This window comes from Centrocercus urophasianus, unplaced genomic scaffold, assembly GCF_019232065.1.
Source record: "Centrocercus urophasianus isolate 14NV4802_14NV808 unplaced genomic scaffold, USGS_Curo_1.0 seq_15, whole genome shotgun sequence".
NCBI classification, from domain to species: Eukaryota; Metazoa; Chordata; class Aves; order Galliformes; family Phasianidae; genus Centrocercus; species Centrocercus urophasianus.
The window spans coordinates 3,245,837-3,266,192 of NW_024884697.1; the positions used below are offsets into that span (position 1 = coordinate 3,245,837).

The 20,356-nt window shown below is 40.3% G+C and overlaps 1 protein-coding gene across 1 annotated transcript in view; it reads left to right on the plus strand.

The window, feature by feature from the left end:
- The window catches only part of TAF3 (TATA-box binding protein associated factor 3), a 113,390-nt gene extending 95,450 nt beyond the window's left edge, over positions 1 to 17,940 (plus strand). The window contains exons 5-7 of the mRNA XM_042815714.1: positions 11,256 to 11,511; positions 14,989 to 15,095; positions 15,844 to 17,940. Of these exons, the coding sequence (XP_042671648.1) occupies positions 11,256 to 11,511; positions 14,989 to 15,095; positions 15,844 to 15,958 (478 nt within the window). The 3' untranslated portion in view covers positions 15,959 to 17,940. The remainder of the gene's footprint in view (positions 1 to 11,255; positions 11,512 to 14,988; positions 15,096 to 15,843) is intronic.
- The last annotated feature ends 2,416 nt before the right edge of the window (positions 17,941 to 20,356 follow it).

Sequence of the window (20,356 nt, forward strand, 5' to 3'; positions counted from 1 at the left end):
TGTGTTTGTGAAATCAAGTTCTGAACTTCATACTAAAGCATCAGGCTTTTCCTCCAGATTCTTACTGCATTGTATCATAGCTCTGCAATCAGCAGAGAACCTGGAAAGCAGACATGACTAGGGAAAAGACAGGTATTTTAACAGTGTTTAACTTGCAAATCTGGCCTGCTGTTCTTAATAAATTGCCCCTTGTCTTGCATATTTTTAATGTCAGCATATATGTAGCCTTCTCCAAAAAAATTGCACAGACTCAGATATGTGTGTCTATAAAAATGTGTATTAAATAACTTGTGGACTTGAAAATAAAATCCTAAAGGGATTAAGAGAGAGAAGCTTTTTATCCATATATTTAATTGACTCCTCTAAAGGCTTTTATCACTTGCTAGGACATTATCAGTCCAAGGCCTAACTTAGGCTCTTTTGGAGGCTCACTCAGTGGCATGATATTCCCATGACAGCAGTGCCAGTAACGTAACCAGCGGACATCCTTTGTAGAACATCTGAAAGCCAAGTGGCAATATAGACCAAATGTTTTTGTGAGCGTGGAATATGATCTCTCTGTATGATATTGGTGACCCAGAAGTATTTTTTGGGAACTAAGAGGGAAGCCTGTCCTGTCATTTTGTATTTTGTTGCACTGAGTCTCTGTGATTGATCCATCTGACGACTTCCATCACAATAAGGTGCAAAAATAATGCATGTTTTAGTAAGTTGGCAAAATGATACGTGTCTGACAAAGTAGGAACCTGTAGGGAAATACAGCCTGAGAAAATGGCATGATGCTGATGCTACAACCCTACTGGAAACACAGCTGAACTGCTGGAGGTGCTTATTTTTCATACATTGGTGGCTTGGGTCATCATTACTACTTGCTCAAGAACTGATTATTTTAAGTACCGATGTGGTTGGGCAGTAAAATTCCAGTAAAACAGTTCTTTATTCATTCCTTTTGAAATTGTGTAAAACTTTACCAGCTCACCTGCAGCAGAGTGCCACCAACTTTGTTATAGGATAACATTATCCTAAAACACTGGCCTGAAATGTGGTTCCCCTATCTGCAGCAAGTTTAATTTACAGAAGAATTGAATCATAGAATGGCTTGGGTTCAAAGGGACCTTAACAGTCATCTGGTTCCAACATCCCTGCCATGCACAGGGTTGTAATTGGGCTGCAAGTTCTCTAGAGATTAAATTTTGGGGGGAACGTCTCACACATACACATACAAAATCAGACTTTAAAAAAGGACCAAAGGAGGAGCAAAGAGATATTAGCAGTTCCAGGTGGATACACCTTTTTTTGAGCTGGTTAAAGACAAGAAATTAGACAAGGACTGTGTTGGTATTCCCCAGAGTTCACTGGGGATCTGTAGTTGCTGCAGAAACATGCATATGCATTTTTTGGGGAGTACTCAAAACACTGTGGGAGGTGTGAAAAAAGCTAGATATCTAAGATATGACTTTGCTCTTAGCTTCAATTAAACCAGAATTCTGCCACATGTAGTTTTTAAGAACGCATCTGATTTTTACAGTATCATGCTTGGTGGATATTCATGAGCTTCCATTTTTAATAAGGTCATTCTCTTTTGGATAAAAAAGACCTTATGAAAAATACTTCTGAACTTCAGGTGCTATTTAGTAGAAAGCCATTCAGATGTTGATAATTTAGATTACTGTCTATATAGTGTTTGCCCACAATAGCAGAATAAGAGGGTTCATTAAACTCCCTTTGTAGACATATCCAAATTGTTTGCCTCTAGCTTTGGCTCCCTATGTGTGGCTAGAGAGGAGAGGATTGGCTTTTTATTGACTTGTCAAGCCGTAGGTTTGCATTACCATCTGAGTAGCTCATGACCCATTCCATTTATTTCACTGTTTTGTGGTGGGGAAACAGGTAAAGAAATCCTGCTGGAAGCCCCTCCTTCTGCACGTTTTTATGAATAAGAGCAGTGTTTGTAGTAATTAAGGCACCGTGACCAAATACTCCAAAAGATGTAATGCAAGCAGCATGGGGCTATTGTGGGACACAGCTGTGGGTGGTGTTGGTTACCCTGCAAGATGCTGCTTATTGAACAGAAAGCTCTGAAGGAGAACTTGCTGCAGAATTAAATAGGAGGGAAGAAGTGATACTTCAGGGAGGAAAATGTAGAAGGGCAAACCACTGTTTGGGAAAACTTAACAATGGAGTCCAGGCAACGAAAGTCTCTTGTTTATTGCAGTGCTAATGGGTATTCCAATTATTTTACAATTTAGCACTAAGCCGTGAAAGACTGAGTTAACTGTGTTAACAGAACTAACGCTCTGGGTGCCAATCCAGCTCTTGCTGTAAGGTGGAATAGAGTGTGTAATGGTTAAATCATTTTGATATGATCAATAGACCACCTAAGTGAGCAGACAGAGCGATGACAAATGATCGCGCTCCTCTCCGAGAGATGTTCTTTAGGAATTCCAGTGATCTTTGCAGCTCTCATAAATCTTTGTACGTGTGTGTTTGTGTGTGTGTACACAGACACGCATTTTTCTGTTCTATAATTGTTAAATTATAAGAGCTGGAGGACTGATTTTTCAATGCCTTTTTAAATTCTGGAAGGATATGCATTTTAATGGAGATATTCTTCTGTGTATGATTCATATCCCTTTTCTGATCGTTCTGTTTGAGTGTAACATATTGGCCCTGATCCTGCAGTGAAACCCCCATGTGTGGTCTTGTATCCATCCAAAAGTCCTGTTCACTGCAGTGGAGGTTCCTCAGCCCCTCCCTTGCTGCAAGATTGCAACTTTCAAATGAAAAAAAAGTGAAGACTATTTTACCAAAAGAAACAAATAATCAGTTTATATTTCTGAAGTTGATCTGGAAATTTTTTTTTCTTCTCTGAGTTATTTCCAGCATCGGATTTAGTCTTTAGCTTTTTCTTTTTTTTTTTTTCTAATTACAGAAGCCACCCTTGACTAATTATTCATTCAGCTTATGGTAGGTGGTAGGCTGCGACAAATAAATTATTTCATTTTGCTGCTGGCCATGTCAGGTGGTGACTCCAGAAGTGAATCTTTAAAAAGGCTTGAGTCATTAGGAAGCAAAACAACTTACTCAGAGTATCTTTGCTTTTTCTCCTTATTGCTCAAGAATAAAAAATTGTATACTGTACACCTCAATTAAAGAAAAGGATGTTTCAGGCAAGTTTAGACACATAAGCCAATTGCTTGTGTAAATGGACGTGGCCTTATTAAGCACAACAGAAATTGATCAAATACATGTGAATGAGTGGAAAGGCATTTGTTTAAAGAATAGGCTTTGCCTGGATAGAAGGTGACTGCAGGAGCCAAATGCTGTTTTGTTATTGTCTCTATTAGAGTTGCTTTTTTTATACTGAAGTTTTCATGCAAAACTGAGTGGACTATATAGGCTAAAGAATATGTATTTTAGTTCCTGAGAGCTGGATGTGGACAGGAGGTCCATGGAGAAACTACCTTCCATAGACGCAAGAGAAGAAGATGCTCTTACTTAAATTTAGTAGAGCTGTTCTCTGAGCAGCTGAGTTGTAGCTGTACAGAGCCTGCAAGGTAACAAGTTAGAAATTACCATTGTAGAGGTTTCTGCACCCATTGATGGCACAGTTTCCTAGTAGTTAATGAAATTTTGTATTCTACCCTGGTTGAAGAGGGTGGATGTACAAGTAATTTATAAGCTGTCTCCAGATCATACATTCCATAACATTTCCCAGAATAAATGACAAGAAAGGGCAGTCTGCAGTGAAAACGTCAGAGAAAGTTTGCAAAGAGCTCTGTGGAATGAGCATGTTTTACCAGTTTCTGGTTTTGCTGTTGAGAACTCAGCACAAGGGGACGATGCTTGGTGGTTTTCTGTCAAAGATCTGAGCAGCTTGTTATGATAAGAGAGAGAAGAAGATGAGAGATACCAAGACACCACGCTACCAGCTCCATTTTGTTTTGTCAGACTGATGATGAACCACCTGGAGCTGTAAATTGGGATGGTGAGAAGAATAGGAGGGAGATGTGGGAGTCATTTGCAGAAAGGTATTTGTGGTTTTGGGGAGAGATAGCCTGGTGTAACAGATATGGAGGATGGAGGCCAAGGACAGAACTGTTTCACTTAAAGTAATGGAAAAATAAACAGTAGAAAACCTGTAATTCAATTTCAAGAGTGCAAATGTCCATAAACCAAAAGAGATAAAGTCAGCTGGACTGAAGACCTAATGGATTCAGAAGTGGTAATGTCTGCCTATGGAAAGGGAAGGCTTGCAGGAAATGAATACATTTATCAGTAACTCCTTCAAAATGTGTTTTGGGTATAAGCATCTTAACCTCTAGGAGAAAAGGACTGTTAGCAAAGAAGTTACATCTTCAAAGCAAAAGAATGTGGGGGTGAATTCAGGCTTGCTGTAAGTCAAGCTGAACTAAATGTTGCATGGGATACTGAGCAAATAGGAAAAGAAGGAAAAACCATGGGAGTGAAGACAGGGAGGAGGTGAAGGATAATGCAAGTATGTGCCAAGAACAGAGTCACAGAATATTCCAAGTTGGAAGGGACCCACAAAGTTCATCAAGTCCAACTCCTGGCTCCACGCAGGACCACCCATGATTCAAACCCTGTGTCTGAGAGTGTTGTCCAAACACTCCTTGAACGCCGGCAGCTTGGGGCCGTGCCCATTGCCTTGGGGAGCCTGTTCCAGCATCTTCAATCCTATGTTCATTCTCCCCTGTACTGAGAATTAGGGCAACATGAATAGTGGCAGTAGATTGACAGTGGTGAAAGTTAACTTTAATAGATCAAGAAGTGAAATATAGGGATGTTTGCATACTGTCAAAAAAGGGGAATAATCTTCCAAGTCAGAAAATAGCTGGCTTGTGAATTTACAGACTAGGGGACAAACAATTCTTGAATATATTTTGTTTTACTTTAAAACTTATTGTTGGTTAAATCTGAAGAGTACCAATTTTACATTTAGTAAATAATGTAAAAGAGCAAATAGAAATGCTGAAGAAGAGAAGAAAGGGAAAGTGTTCTAGATACCTGTTGAAGCAATACAATTAATTACAAGTTTTGAAGGAAGAGCTATTTAAAATCTTGGAAATAAATGGAATAAAGCACAAAATGAAAGTAAACTGTGCTAAGCCAACTTGGCTTAGCATGGTCCCTTTGGCACTGGCAAAGGGTGACTTTTTTGCCATGCATCTCAGGGCCTAGAGTGACTGCCTCTACCTCCCAGTCGTGCAGTACATGAGGAAGTAGTTGCTGAGTGCTTGATCAAGTCACATCCCCTCCAAAGAAAAGTCTGCACTGCAGAGGGGAAGAGTTGGGACTTTCATATGTGCGTGGCTGGAATAAAATTGACAGCTGTCCTATCTTCAGGAGAAGGGATGCTGTCTTCTATGAATGAAAGATGGCAAATCCAAGCTCCTTGGATTTTAGGTAGATTTTAGGTAGATACTCTCATAGTGAAGCTGACAGAGATGAGGATTAGTAGAGGAACTGTACAGTAGAAAAGAACTAGCTTCAAGAAAGCTAGCAACTGAGAGTTGAAGGAGAGCTCATGTAACCAGAGAAGAGGTTACTAGTGAACATGCTCAAGGATGTGTTTTGGCACTGATATGATTTAATAATTTCATTTAAAAAACTAGTCACAGTAGGAGGCAGAACACTGATGTCATTTTTTGTCAGTGAGGTTGAAGGACCACATCATCAGTGCAACTGAGGACCTGATGGTTGTCCAGAAAGAACTGGGAAGGGAAAAAATCGTTTTTAATTCAATAAAAGAAGAAATGCAGTTTAGGCTTTGATTCTGAAGAGTACCAAAAGAAATTTCAGCCAGAAGGAAAGAGCTGGTCAGTAGGTATATCATTATAGTAGGTGAATTAAGTGGGTGAGGGATCATTAGTTGACTGTACAGTGGCAGTTACCAATGTGATGCAAGCATGACCATAAGATGCATTGCAAGTGGTAATTTTAGCTGAGATAGTGGAAGTGTGTCAGCCGTCACACAAGAGCCTGCTGATATTTCATCTAAAATGTTATATTCAGATCTTGAATGCTGCTTGTGTTCAGGAACAGTGAATTGTAGAGAGCAAATGTAAAGGGGAGCACTGTCAGGGTGAGCATGGGGCTGCTATGTTATGAATAGAAGAGGAGAACAACTTTGTGTGTTTTGTCTAGCATGTGAAGAGGGAATATGATTGCTGGCTACAAGTACATCAGGCAAATAAACATTTTGGAGGGAGAAAGCTATTTAAGTAAAGAATAACGTTGGCACAAAAACAAATGGGAATTAATTGGCTATGAATGGAGGCTGGAAATTAGAAGAGGTTTCTGTGCCACCAGAGCAGGGAGATCCTGAAATAGGGTAATAGTGGGGACAAAAAGATTAACTGGTTTTAAGATGAGGTTCAGTAAACTTGTGAATGGGATTAGGTGACACACTGCCTTTGAAATTGCTAGATTCATTTGTCCAGGAAGGGGTGTTTGCAGGGTTTTGCCACAGTGTTGAAATGAAGAATGAGCTGTTGAGCTCCACGAGCACCATCAAAGCTCTGTACACATGCACAGACCCTCTGCCACCTACATTAGGCCAGACGACATCCACAGAAATGGATGGCATTTTGAAATACGTGTTCTCTTTGATAGAGAAGAATGTAACATTGCAAGCAATTAATCACATGAAAATACGTTTTTATTAGTATTTCAAGGTTACATATTGAAGTCTTTTCACTTGCAAAATTGCTAGAGGCTTGGCTGGAGGTTTGATGCATTTTGGCACTCTGCAAGCACGCGAGCTGGTCATAGCACATACTTGTGGAGCTTCTATTTGCCAATACGACTTGTTTGCACAGAATAAAATATTCAGCAGGGCATAAGAGAGATAAAAACTAAATTTCCCTTTCTAAAAGTAATATGGGAATTAGCTTACATTACAGAGTTTAAATTACACCAATTCTCCTCCAGGGTTGGAATAAAATTTTCAAAATAATCTCTAATCTGTGAGGAATCTAAACCATATGGAAATGTTCCTAATTCCCCTAGGTGTTTTTGACACTTTTACCCATAGTTCTTAGAGTATTTCATTTTTTTCCTAGTGGAGCTATCTCAGTTACAAGTGTGAGATTTCCCAGCAATCAAAATAGTTACGTCACCTCACTTTCTAGCATTGAAGAACTTGTATCAATAAGGGCATATCAACACTAATAGATAAAAATAGCACACGTAATAATGTGAGTGGCAGTTGTGCTAGTTATAATTACATTGGTATAGTTGTTGGTGATGTTTTGCTGCATACAAATGACCTTGAGCTCCTGCTCCTTGCTTTAAAATGGGTCCTGGTTTTAGACAAGAAGACAATTAGAGCTTTAGAAACGTTGTTCCTCTTCTAGGCAGAGCCCGTGCGATTCTGGTCCATACTGTTCTCAGTACTGATACAGCATATTTTTTGGAGCCAATCACCCATAGCAATCATTCAACTCTGTGGCTCATATCCTATTTTTGAAAAGCCATTTCCTTTCGATGCACATGTCTTTTCCCTCTGTTTATGTGAAGGAGTCAATGGGGCTTTCAGCCGTAAGGGTCAAAATGAAATCAAATAAATTACTTCCAAAGATAGGAAATTATTTCACACCTTGGAGCCTCATTTTGTTCCAGATGTAGCATGTTACAGCTATGCCAGTTAGAAGCGATTATAAGCTGACTAAAGATCATGACACTAAAGATCTCAGTAGAGATCTCGTGAGCCAACACAGTTTTCGTACCATTTGGGTTTGGATCTGTCTTATGTGAACAGAGTGATTGCCCTGGAGTAATGACAAAAATGGGATTTCATTAACTCTGCCGTTTTTAAGAGGTTTACTTTAAACTTGTTATCAACACATGTGTTCAATTATAAATACACTGAGGTTCTGTAAGAAATACAGTCCTGTTAGCATTTAAGGAGAAATCCAATGAGAATTTGGGTTGGACACAACCAGACACACAGTATTTACATTAATTCTTTTTTTTTCCTTTTTTTTAAGGGAGTGGTAGCCTTTAGTTATGATTTATGAAGGCTCTTGTTACCACATCTATGCCAAGGGTTTTCTCACACCTCTTCATTCTAGGGGAACTATTTTGATTCAAAAACAGCTTTGATTTTTATCTTTCAGTGCAGAATATGCATGTGTGATACATTGCCAGGCAAGCAGCATGCGGAGAAGTGTAATTCTGGTCTTGGGACTCCAAGTGTGTAGATGGTGATTGGTGTTCATTTGTGTTTGATTACCATGAAAAATTATGAATCCAGCCTTGATTTTAGAGCTTTTGGACCTTGAACAATGAGGAGGGATATTTTCATCTTACTTAATATTGTACTTACAGACTTGTAACGCAAAAGCTTTGATTTTGGAAGCACATTTGGAAGGAATGTAATGATTTGGAAAAGCACATTTGGGAAGGAATGTAACAATATAGGTATGGTGATGTCCAGATGTGCAGTTTAAATCCCAGCATGGACCTCAGTAGCAGTAGCACTGAAGCTTTTCTGTAGTGAGTGCCGCCTACCTGCAGCGTGCTCTGTGCCTCACTGCTCTTGTCTGTAAAATAGATCTCATAAATCTTGCCATCATTTACATACTGTTTTGTTATCAGGTTTCTCTCCGAGTCTGAAGTAACATTAATTATTAGTCGTGGGACTGCTATTTCCCTTTGATTTCTTCCCACCTCTCTGTTGATGTGTGTGCAAGCCCCTTTTTCAGGAAGGAGGACAAGCCCAACCACCCTCTTTGCAATTACCCCATCACCTCTAATGGTGTAGCACAAAGCCATTCATTTCTCCACTCTGGAGTCTTAAGTCTCAGAACTTTATTAGCCCAAGGGAGTGGTAGGGCCAAGCGTGCTCCAAAATGCCGATCTCCCGTTTTGATAACTGAGTTCTAAAAATCAAGATAAACAAGCTGCCCTATATACTGAACATGTCTTAATTGCACGCTTCAAGCAAGCCAGACAATCAATGAGTATGTGTCACCCTCTAATGAATATTTGTAGTTTTTGAAGATTTCATTTGTGATGTTCCCTACAGTTTCTGCAGCCATTATCAGAGTGGCTTTCGAAGACCCTGTTCAGGAGGAGAACCTGGCTTTATCTGAACGGGAAACTCTATAATTTGATTTAATACTTAAGTTGGGCATGGTCACTCTTATTCAAATTGTATTAGCTAATTCTTCTCTTAAACTGTTTACATTATGTGTAAAGTTGTGTTTAAAATTCTTTTAGCTAATATATTTCCTAGTCCAGACTAGGGAAGGGTTGACTCCCCAAAGAACTCATAGCAGGACTTTGTTTACTTGGAGCAGGGTAGAAATGGGGGCGGAAGAAGGAATAATAGTGTTTGAATCTATACAAATGGCTTCGACTAGGCCAAATATTTTGCTCATCATCTCTCCCCTCCTTTATTAATGCCAAGATTTTTTTTTTTTTAAGAGGTGGTTCGCAAGTCACAAATGGACTTTGCAAGCCATGGGAGCATTGCCCACCCTCAAGGTCTTAGATGCTCAGCTTTGGGAGCAGTGAACAACAGAAGGCACCAAAGAACTGGGGTATGAGTCAGCAGTGTGCCCTGGCAGCTCAGAGGGCGGTTAGAGAAAGGTTCTGCACCAGAGGAAGGTGGGGATGGAACAGGCTGCCCTGGGCAGCGGTCGCGGCACCAATCTGCCAGAGTTCAAGGAACGTTTGGACAATGCTCTCAGACACAGAGTTTGAATTTTGGATGGTCCTGTGCGGAGTCAGAAGTTGTATTCAGTGATATATGTGTGGATGCCTTCCAACTTCATTTATTCAGTGATTTTATGCATCAGAGCCGAAGTGCCCACTCTGTAAGGAGCCCCAGTGAGCCAAAGTTTCTAAACTTGCTTAATTTTGTTTTTCTTCTAACAGTCACTTACAAGAGGTCTCAGAATGTTGGTGTGTTGGCGGAGCTGTCAGACTAATCAAGAATCCCAAACCCATTGCTCTGTTTTCTCTTTCCTAAAACCTTCCATCATTCTGATTTAGTAGTGAAGTAGCATATCTGGGGAGAAAACATACTATCTCAGCCAAGCTTTAAATATTGAGTAGTTCCAACCTTTTTCTCAGTTGATGACTCGGATTATTGACTTGAATGTCTCTGATCCTATCGATACTGCCTTTTGAATATCCTAAGAGAGAGGCACTACTTCTGAAATTGCCTGTAAAATTCCCACTTATGGAGGAAGTTGGTTTTTCTCCCCTGGTTTTCAGGAGCAGTTCCAAGTTGATTTTCATCGTGGTTTTCCTCTTCCTTTTTTTTTTTTTTTTTTCTTTTCTTTCTTAGATGTCCTCCTCTCTGGAATGTGTAACCTTTCTTTAATTTTCCTTCTTCCTCTAGTCCCTACACAAATTAATTGTACTCCCACAGTTACCATTCAAATGTAAATAAGTTAAATGATTTACCAAAATGTGGTAAAAACAAATAGTCCTATCCAGTGTTTTGTTTGGGGTTTTTCTGTTTTGTTTTCTAAAATGTCCTTTTGCTTCTCGCTGCGTTTCTAGTCTAGAGTCTTATAGTAAGAGCCCTGTCTGTTAAAATGTATGCACATCAATAACTCTATATACTAACATTCGTTAGTAAATATTGGGTCCTGTATCCCCCTTCCTGAGCAAGATTATTCTATACTTTGTATTTACTAGAGCTACATCCTGTCTACTTCAGCTACTCGAGTAAGTAGCAATATTTTAACTGCAGAGTGTATAGTGTGCGTCATTTATTTGTCCTGACTAGATCTGCTGCTGATTACGTAAACATTTGAGGAAAGAAATACCAAACCAGCAAATATTTGCAGAACCCCTAATGTAGAATCTTAAGAGGATGATATCGTCTCGCAGTTTGAAGATTAAAATCAGTGCTGTTCACGGCTGATTAACTTTCCTTTCTAATATTTCCCACAAATTGAGCTAATGTAATAAAACTTAACGAAACAAGGTTTAGTAAAGCCACAGAGAATATTTATATGACAGCAGGCTACAGAGTGGTTCAGGCTGTCCTGGCATTCACTTTGTAATAGCTCTGTACTTCATCCTGTCCTGTAGTCAGGATCTGTGGATGGATGTGGCAATAAGAGCGGTCCTTGTGTTTGGTTGAAACAGCCTCTTTGCTGACTTAAAGGTGATGTGAATTAGCTGTACTATATTTTCTTTATATCTGCCCAGCGATCAACCATTGCCTGCTTCCCATCAACTCTTAACGATCCCCATTTTTGGTCCTACAGAGTCATCAGCAAAGTGGTGCCAGCCCCAGAGGCCAAACCTGCTACTCCTGTGAGCCGGCCCAAGACGCCTCCCCCTGTGCCATCGCCTGTACCAGCTCCTGTGCACGTCACCCCTCCTCCAGCTCCAGCTCCTGCTCCTCCACAGCCTACAGTCTCACCTGCCCTACTTCCACCAGCATCCCCAGCCGTCTCTGCAGCTGGAGGCTCCAAAGCACCTGTTAGGAGCGTGGTGACTGAGACCGTCAGTACTTACGTGGTAGGTGGCACGTGCTGTGATGTGTTGTCCCAGTGACATTCATCTCCTGAACTGCTGAGCTTCATGGTGACTCATCACTTCAAACTGATGGCATTAGACTTGGGATGTTACTCTCTGCTCTGGCCCTTGCTTCCGCACACTTGCTTGGAAGGGTTAATAGTTAAAACACTATTGGGCTAATTTTTTTCTGTCTTCCCAGCTCAACATTTAAATTAATTCCAACAAGCCCAGTTGTATCCCACTTGGAATTTTCACCTGGAGCATATATTTTTGGAGATGACGTTTTTTTATAGATACTTTCATAGCCCTAAATTGAAACCTCAAATGTCAAACTCACCATAGATTTTGCTGTCAGGCAGAAGAATCTGACTTAGCCCTCATTTGTAGTGTGCAGAGTGCACTGTTCTCTATCCTGCTTCCTCCAACATACAGAAACTGCACGTTTGTAGATCTGAATTTGTAGAATTTGCTCTGAACTTGATTTCTCTTTGGCACCATTAAAGCTTCTTAATTACTCCACATAGAATGGCTTAGGTTGGAAGGGGCCTTAAAGCCCATTCCGTTCCAACCCCCCTACCATGGATGAAGTTACCACCCACTAGGTCAGACTGCCTAGGGCCCCATCCGAGTCTCCCTTCCAACAGGATGAAGGGGCTACATTCTCTAAACAAGCACGGACACACCTCTGGGTAGTGCTGGGACTGTTCTGCTATGGAAAATTTTTACTCTAGATGCAGTGTAAGGTGGTAGTCCTACCATTTCTAATCACCGAAGAGCAGCAGATAGCACCAACAATAGCAGCAGTGTTGTAATCCTCCCTGCCCTGGCTGAGTTCCAGCTTGGTTGGTGACACCTTGCTTATCTATAGCGGGTACCAGTTTAAAACTCTCACCATTTGAAACTCCTGAAACTTGCTTTTATTACAGAGCTTTCTGTACTTCGCTTGCAAAGTCTGCATGATTTTTTCCTTTTTTTTTTTTTTCCTCCTTCCTGTTTTTATAATGATTCCTAGTGTAAATCTACCCTGCTGTTTCCAATGGAGAAGGTGCTCTTCCCTGCTTGACTTAAACTGCTGTATCATGTTACTGGTCTCTATTTAAACAGCTGCTACATTTCACTCCAGAGTTGGTTACAGTATTCGACTACCTCACATAGGCTGTGCATATCTTTGGGATGAAGATATGCATCCTCACCTCCTTTATCACAGCATAAGTGTGATGCCATCCTTACTTATTACTGTAGTGTCCAGAAGCTTTGCAATTCTCTCTAGGAGAGAAACATTTTCAAAATACTGTACTACATCCAATTTTCCCTAGTAAGCATTGGAGGCAAATAATTGAGAGGTGATGGGTGTTTAAGGAAGGAAAACCTGTTACTTTTCCTAAGGCCAGTGTTTCAGTGGTAGCACTCTTACTGCCTTGGGGAGAAATTGGAGGATTCTATTCAGTAGACTCTGGGTTATTTGTTTTTTCTTTTACAGTTGAAACCAGGGCTTTACTGTGTTAAGATCCAAGTACCTTTGCAGGCAGAGAGATTCCTGATGTGAGAAGTTTCTAAGTTAAGAAACTGAAAGAGAGGTTGGGGAAAAAAAGGAATAATTAATAATTTTAATAGCTTCTTCTATGGAGGGAAATCAGGACTCAGAATGATGAAACAGTTTTCCCAAGGTCACATGGGAAAGCTTTTCTAGAGATAGGATTGGAGCCAGTGTGACAGAGGTGCACAACTCCCTTCCGCAGGGAAGGACAGAAGGACGATGTTATAGTTAAAATATATGATGTGGGATTTCCCTGCAGGATAGTATCTCAGTAAATGTGTTCTGATCATTAACTCTAAATGGTTTGTACTAAAATAGCATTCAGCAGTCACATACTGTCCCTTCTTCCACAACCCATTAAGGAAAAAGAAGTTAGGCAATATTTCGACATCCTCATTCGGCAGCCCAAGTTCTTGTTTAGCAAATCCAGATAGGTTGCAGTGGATGTAGACCACCCTGTCCCTCTCCAACCCGTGATCATCTGGAAGCTGGCATTCTGCAGAAAAACATCCCCCTGGAAAATTAAGTTTGGAAAAGTGAAAAAGTCCATATTCTGGTGGAGCAACATAGGCAGCATTGTCTAACACTGGCGGCACCAAGGTGGGGCACCTGCCTAGCATCAGCATCCACAAATGGAGAGCAGATGTGTAGATAGGAATGATCAGTGCAGTGAGCTTTAAAATTCAGTTTGTCATATGGCATTGCCTGCTGCACGTTGGGGTTAGAAAGGGATTGTTCCCTGCTTAATATTCCTGGGCTTTGTATTTTCTAGTTTTAGATCACAAAAAAAAAATCAGGGCTTTAAGAAGAGTCAGTCAAGAGTGATGTGTTGGTTGCAGCTTTGGTATATTCCTATTGATTTTTCTGGCAGTGGTGTAAGATGTACAGACCACCATGTATTGGCTTTTTTTTTTTTTTTCCCTAAGAGCATTTGGGGATTTTTTATCTACTGCTTTCTAATACCACGTTTGTAAGCTCTGCAGATAGCAAAAAGTTATTGTCTTAGATATGTGTAACTGCACTAATGCACAAAAGCTGAGAACAAAATGGTTCATATTTTTGAGATTCGGCTATAATGTGCAAATCTCCATAAAGAAATGATGAAATCAGGATAATGCCACAGACATTTTGTGCTTCACATTGTTATTTTACACTCCTTTGAATGAACTTCATGACGTTTTTCATGTATGCAAAACAAAATAAAAAAGTACTAGAGCATTTGAAATTTAAAAATACAAATACAGCTTTAGCAGGATATAAATGTAAACTTTTTTTTATAAAATTCTGAATATGACAAATCCAGTGTGCAGCCGTCCAGTACTGTAAATGATCTGCCTCGCCTGTTTCATTTACCCTTTAGTAAATGGTACCATGGCATAAATGTCATAAGGGGAATGGAAAGTTACTCAGTAACAACTTTTTTTTATATCCTGATCTTATCAGCTAGTTGAGTTGAAGACTTTGGCTAATAAGTAATAAGGCAATATATACACATGGCACTGTATATGTTACATGCATATAAGACTGTTATCTCACACAAGAGCCTGCTGTAGCCCATTCTTGCCATTAACAGGGTAGAATTGTAAAAGTCTTCTGGTCGTGGTAGTATAGACAGAGAAGGAATTGTGTCACTAAGCCCCGTCTGCTATATGTGAATGACTGTGCATAGGTCGGGTGGTGTAACTGGCTTTGCTGGTTTACAGACAATGCAGAAAAATGCATGCTTTTGCTGTCCGGTGCAGGATAGGAAAAATCAATTAAACCGTAATTCTGAACACATACAACAAGAGAATTCATAAGTAAGGGCAGTGAGCATTGAAAAGCTTTCTTGGATAAACAACAAACTGCCTTATTTTTTTTCTTTTTTTTTTTCATTGAAGATTGATTTTGCTGCCTGCTTAGCCCTTAAAACCAGCTAACTTTCCTTTTCTTTGCATCAGATTCGAGATGAATGGGGTAACCAGATCTGGTTCTGTCCTGGCTGTAACAAGCCAGATGATGGCAGTCCAATGATAGGTTGTGATGACTGCGATGATTGGTATCACTGGTAAGTTGTTCTCATCCATCCTGTTCTGCCGTTCCTTTGCAGATTGTGGCTACATTATTAAAACCTTTTTTGTTGTTGTTGTTGTTCATGAGGCTGGGCGTATTTGAATGGCTTCGCTGTGTCCAATTTAATCATCTGGAAGATACTTTTATCTCTGTTTCTCTGGAATCTGAAGAAGCAGATTTTAAACTGTGAAGGAGCGTTACTTTAATTAATGGGAATTGGTGATAACGGTTGTTTTCGAAACGACCAGGAAATATTGCTGATTCTGGTAATTTTGGGAGAAGTGCAGGATTGTGAGCATGGTGTATACAGATAGACATTTCAAGTTGTGGAGCATTGTATGAACAGCAATATAAATGTCAGCTCGTATAAATGGTTCGAGGGAATTAATCACTTTCTAGGCATTTTTTTAACAGCTACATAAAATCATAAGGTTGTTATTTTTTTTTCAGATGTATTAAATAAGCATTTGAAATTATTTTAAATTTAGCATATTATGTGATTTCTTTTAGCAAACAAGTGATTTCTTATTGGAGGGTCCCTTCAATACATTTTTTTTGTTTCAAAGCAAGTTTTTTTTGCATTTCTTCTAGATCATGATAGTCATCAGTATAATGATAATTGCTAGAGGAATTGGGGGGACGTGTAGAAGGCCAGATCCCATCTCTCACTGAAAAGTTTAGTTCATTTGGGTAAGAAATAGCAGTAACATTAAGACGGCGTGGTGTTCTCCTATCCTCCACAGGCCTTGCGTCGGAATTACGGCTGCACCCCCAGAAGAGATGCAATGGTTCTGCTCCAAGTGTGCCAACAAGAAGAAGGATAAAAAACACAAGAAAAGGAAGCACAGAGCACACTGAAGACTTGGCCGTGGATTGAAGTCGTGCGGTCGCTTCAGCGCTTCTGCCCTGACTCCGTCACAGAGGGATGCGGTGTGCTCGCGTCTCACCCTCCGTCATCGGGTGTTATGGGTTTGACTCTGGAGTGAATTGGGGGCAAGGATCGATTGTCCGTTCGGGGGCTGTTGCGTTTCTCAGGCTGTGCGAGCCCAGGGGGGTGGATTTGGGTACATTCTGATGCTGTCTTTCACCTGCGGAGGGCCGTTTTTTGCACAGAGCTGTGTGAGGACTTCAGTAGTTAATGGTGCCGCTCCTGTGGCTCGGCAGCAACAAAGATGAATGTTGTAAATACAGATAGCTGTCCTATTCTTTCTTGATTTGTTTTTTATTCCTCTGAAACCTTTGCGGTAAGGTGCTGAGAGGAGACGAAAATGTAAATTGCAGTAATTGTAAACCTAGAAGACCTTTCTGGAATGATTTCTTTAGTCTGGGTGCAGTTCAGCCTCTACTCCTGCTGAGCCAGATAATCATAACGTGGAAATAAAAAGTGGCTGGTAAATATTTTTGTGACAAGAATATAAGAAGCTTTTTCCCTTGATTTTTAGTACTAACATAAAATAAACATGTTCAAGCTTTTGTGATATATCTTCTATTTTTTAAAAAGGAAAGTTTCTATTGTGTCAATTTTTTTCTTCCGTGTGAATTTATTTTGGTGGACCTGTAATATATTTTATACTTTGGTTTTGTTTTTTAGTCTTCGTCAATGTACCGTTTCATTGCTTGTACATTTCACAGGTGCGTAAAACCACCTCCCATTAAAAGAGTTTCACACGTGTAAATACCTGATATTTATAAAGTACCTTTTTATTTTTTAGGGCACGAGGACTTTTATTTTTGTTTGCCTCAGAAGACAAACCTAGCAGCTATTAAAAGCCTGCGTGACACACGCTTGTCCTTGTGGCTTTAAGGGATTGGCGAGATCTGCCCTAGTGGTGCGCGCACGAGAAGTCAACCAGCACCATAATTAGGCCTTGATTCAGATACTTAAACATGTGGTAACTTCTTAAGAAGTGAGTAATCCTATTGCCTTCAAGGAGACTGTTCCCACACTTAGTTATACATGTGCTTAAATGCCTTCTGAATTGAGGGCTTAGGCCAGGGGCTCTGCACTTTTAATGGTAGCTCCAGTGTGTTAATCTGTAGCTGGAGCTCAGCTTTTTTTCTTTTTTTTTTTTTCCTTTAACAAGTGGTATTGAGTTTGCCAACATGGCCAGCCTTGTGTTGGGGTGAAGGACGTGCCAGCTGCCAGTAAGACCAAGAGACACACTGCTCTGCTTTGTGCGTCCCCTTGGAAAGACCAGCAGAATGAATATGAGCTGTATTTTAAATGAGGGCAAAAATCACAGGGAGGAAAAAAAACCAAAAACAACAGTATTAGATATTGTGGAACAGTGGGTCTCAGAGCTAAACAAAATATAAGAATAAATTCTGTTGTTTCTGATGCCATAGGGAGCATTTAGACTTCATTGGTTCATTTGGGGATATTTATACTTCAGGCTGTACAGTGAGAAACGTCTGAGGTTTGAGCATACGGCCCTTTAACCTGTTGCACAGATATTAAGGGTTATTTTTTAAATGCATCCAAATTGATATTAATGAGAATGAATTAGTCATGTTTTTAAACATACCGGTCTAGTTAGGGAAATGAGGCTTTGCTGATAGAACTGTTAAATTGCAAATTGGTGGAGATGTGGATGAAATTGGTTTATTAAAAGTGCACTGTTACCTTCTTTGTTCAATGCCACTTCATTTATATTCTGTCCCTGGTAATTACCAGTCCGTGTGTTAGTCAAGAAAGTTCTTGGGTTTGCTGTTCTTTATTTTGAATTGTTGAATGTTTCAAACCTGATTCTTGTTTTACTCCACGTGTAATACGCAGACCTACAAAATATGCAGTCTTTGGTCATTTCTGGTTGCAATAATAAAGAACTAGCTTTTGGTAAGTTGTTTATCTGTTTCCTCCTCCGCTCAGTTAATCACAACTTCTCACATTTAACCAACTGAATTATTCAAGGTGCGTGGAAGAAGGGCAGAACTTTTACCATTTCTACCGTGGGACAGAGATCTCTGTGACCATGCATTGCTGCCGCCTGCCAGCTTGGTTTCCTACCCAGGGTTTTATGATTCCATAAATGACCTCGGTGGTAATAAAACCGAAGAATCATTTTCAGGAGGCTTGTGTGGCTCACGGGATTAGTAACAGGAGAAGGGGCCTTTCACCTCCGGGTCATCGCTTCGGAGCAACCTCGGTCAGCAGCCGTGAAGAGCCTGACTCCCCTTTCACTTAACGCTGGTGTAGACCAGGAATTGGGAGCATAAAAGAGCTATTGGCTTCCAAAAATGGTTGTCCTCTGAGCACGGGGTGGGTATGGATCTTCTTTCCTCAGAAAAAAAAATTTAAAAAAGACTAAAATCTATGCGTTTGCTTCCATAATCTCATGGCTTATATTTCCTGTGCTTTTAATAAGCTCTGACAGAATTAGGGCTGTTTTGTTTGTTTGTTCATTTTTTTTTTGTTTCTCTGAGTCCAGTTGTGATTTAGATTTTGGCCTAAGCATCCTCCTTCAGTGAGGGGATAGCACTTAGGGTAGCTAGGGGTTGCTTTGCTCATTGGGCTGCATGGAAGAGCATCGGGACTCTGTGTGCTTTCCCTGTCTTGGAGAGTGGCTCTGTGGAAGAGGATGCGAGCACTGCCTCCAGAAAGCATCTCTTTTCACAGCCAGTTGAAGTTTATGAGCAAAGCTGTTTGAAAAGGTTTAGGAAGTGGAGAATTAGGAATTTCAATAAGAAGACAACTCACTATCATGGGTGTTCATGTAAAGAGAAGGCAGATGCAACAATCCCCTTTACCAGTGCATGGAATGGAGTGGTTATAAGGAACATGATGTGTATTGGTAGGAAATACTCCAGAAAACAGTGCAAAAGCCATTCTGTGAGAAAAGCTTGTTGAATCCTGCCTTTACTCTGGGGCCAGATTTCTATCTGGAGTCAGTTGGGAGTCAGTTGGAGCTGTGTCGGCTTACAGCAGCTGAGCAGCTCCCCGCTCACGCTCCACCAGATTCAGGGATAGGGAGCAGCTACATCTATCAGGAAACATCTCTTTTTTATTATCCTGACTAGTTTTTAAGTCTTCCTTAGAGCATTCTGTGCCTGCAGGTTGCTGGAGAAAAGAGCAATGCGACATCCTCACTGCAAAATGCAATATTCCTTGAGCAAAATCACTGCTAATGAGTTTTTTTCCCCCAGAGAAAATAAATAAATAAATAAATAAATAATAATAAAAAAAATCTATGATGTTAATATGGAGACAGGAAGCAAAAAGCCCAGAAATGGAAAAAAAAATGTATATCTTGACTACAGATTTTATTGGAGGGCAGAGATATAAATGCAGAACATCCATCTGCAGAGTAATGGAGATGCACTTTTCTGGAGATAATCTTCCTTCGGGGCTGTATGTCGTGCTCAAAGCATAATTTCTCTGCTTGACAAGTTGTTTCTCTTCTGAAGGTGTCCGCAGCTCAGTACAGTGAGGATCTTTATGCTCCAAAACTGATTTGTGATTTCGAATGTCCTGGAAGAGGAAAAAAAAAATAAAACAACGAATCAGAGGGTATCAGAGCCTGCTGACTTTGTCTGGGCTTTCCAGAGATAAAATATAGTGTATTACTTCACTGTATCACCTAAACCTTCTTTGTTCTCCTCTCAATAGGACGATTAAACAAAGACCTACTAACCAAATTAAAGTATAAAATGAACGCTGAGATATGGAAACCTTGCCAGGAAGAATGTTAATGAATGAAGTTCACTAAAGGCGTGCTGGCTAAGTTTTCAATACAAATAGTTTTATGGCCAATCTCTTTAGATCATAGCAGTTTTCTTTAGAAGTTTAAGTCTCAAAAGTAGATGAGTTTCCTTCGCCAAAGAATGAGTTAGATAATGCTGTGAATAAACTCCCTCTTCACAGTCTTGTCAGTCACGCTATTTAGGAATCACTCCCTTTCTCTTGGGCCCTCTTGGATCAGCTCTAGCCTAAAAAGCAGAAAGCTGCTATTAATCCCTGCGTGCAGGATGGCAGAGGACACTGTAACGGGAGATTTGTGGCCAGCAAGCGACTCCTACCTGGCCGATGCAAACTGAAGTGTTTAAATGCCAGCTATTGCAGCCATTCACTGAGATGTGTGGCCAATTCGCACCATTTAAACCAATAAAATGTCAACTGAACCCATGATAGGTGGAAAATCTTCCACATACATTTTTTTAAACAGAGAGAGAGAGCTTTTTCTAGTGAATAAACAACTCCTTGTTCCGGGAAGGGAAGGGAAGGGAAGGGAAGGGAAGGGAAGGGAAGGGAAGGGAAGG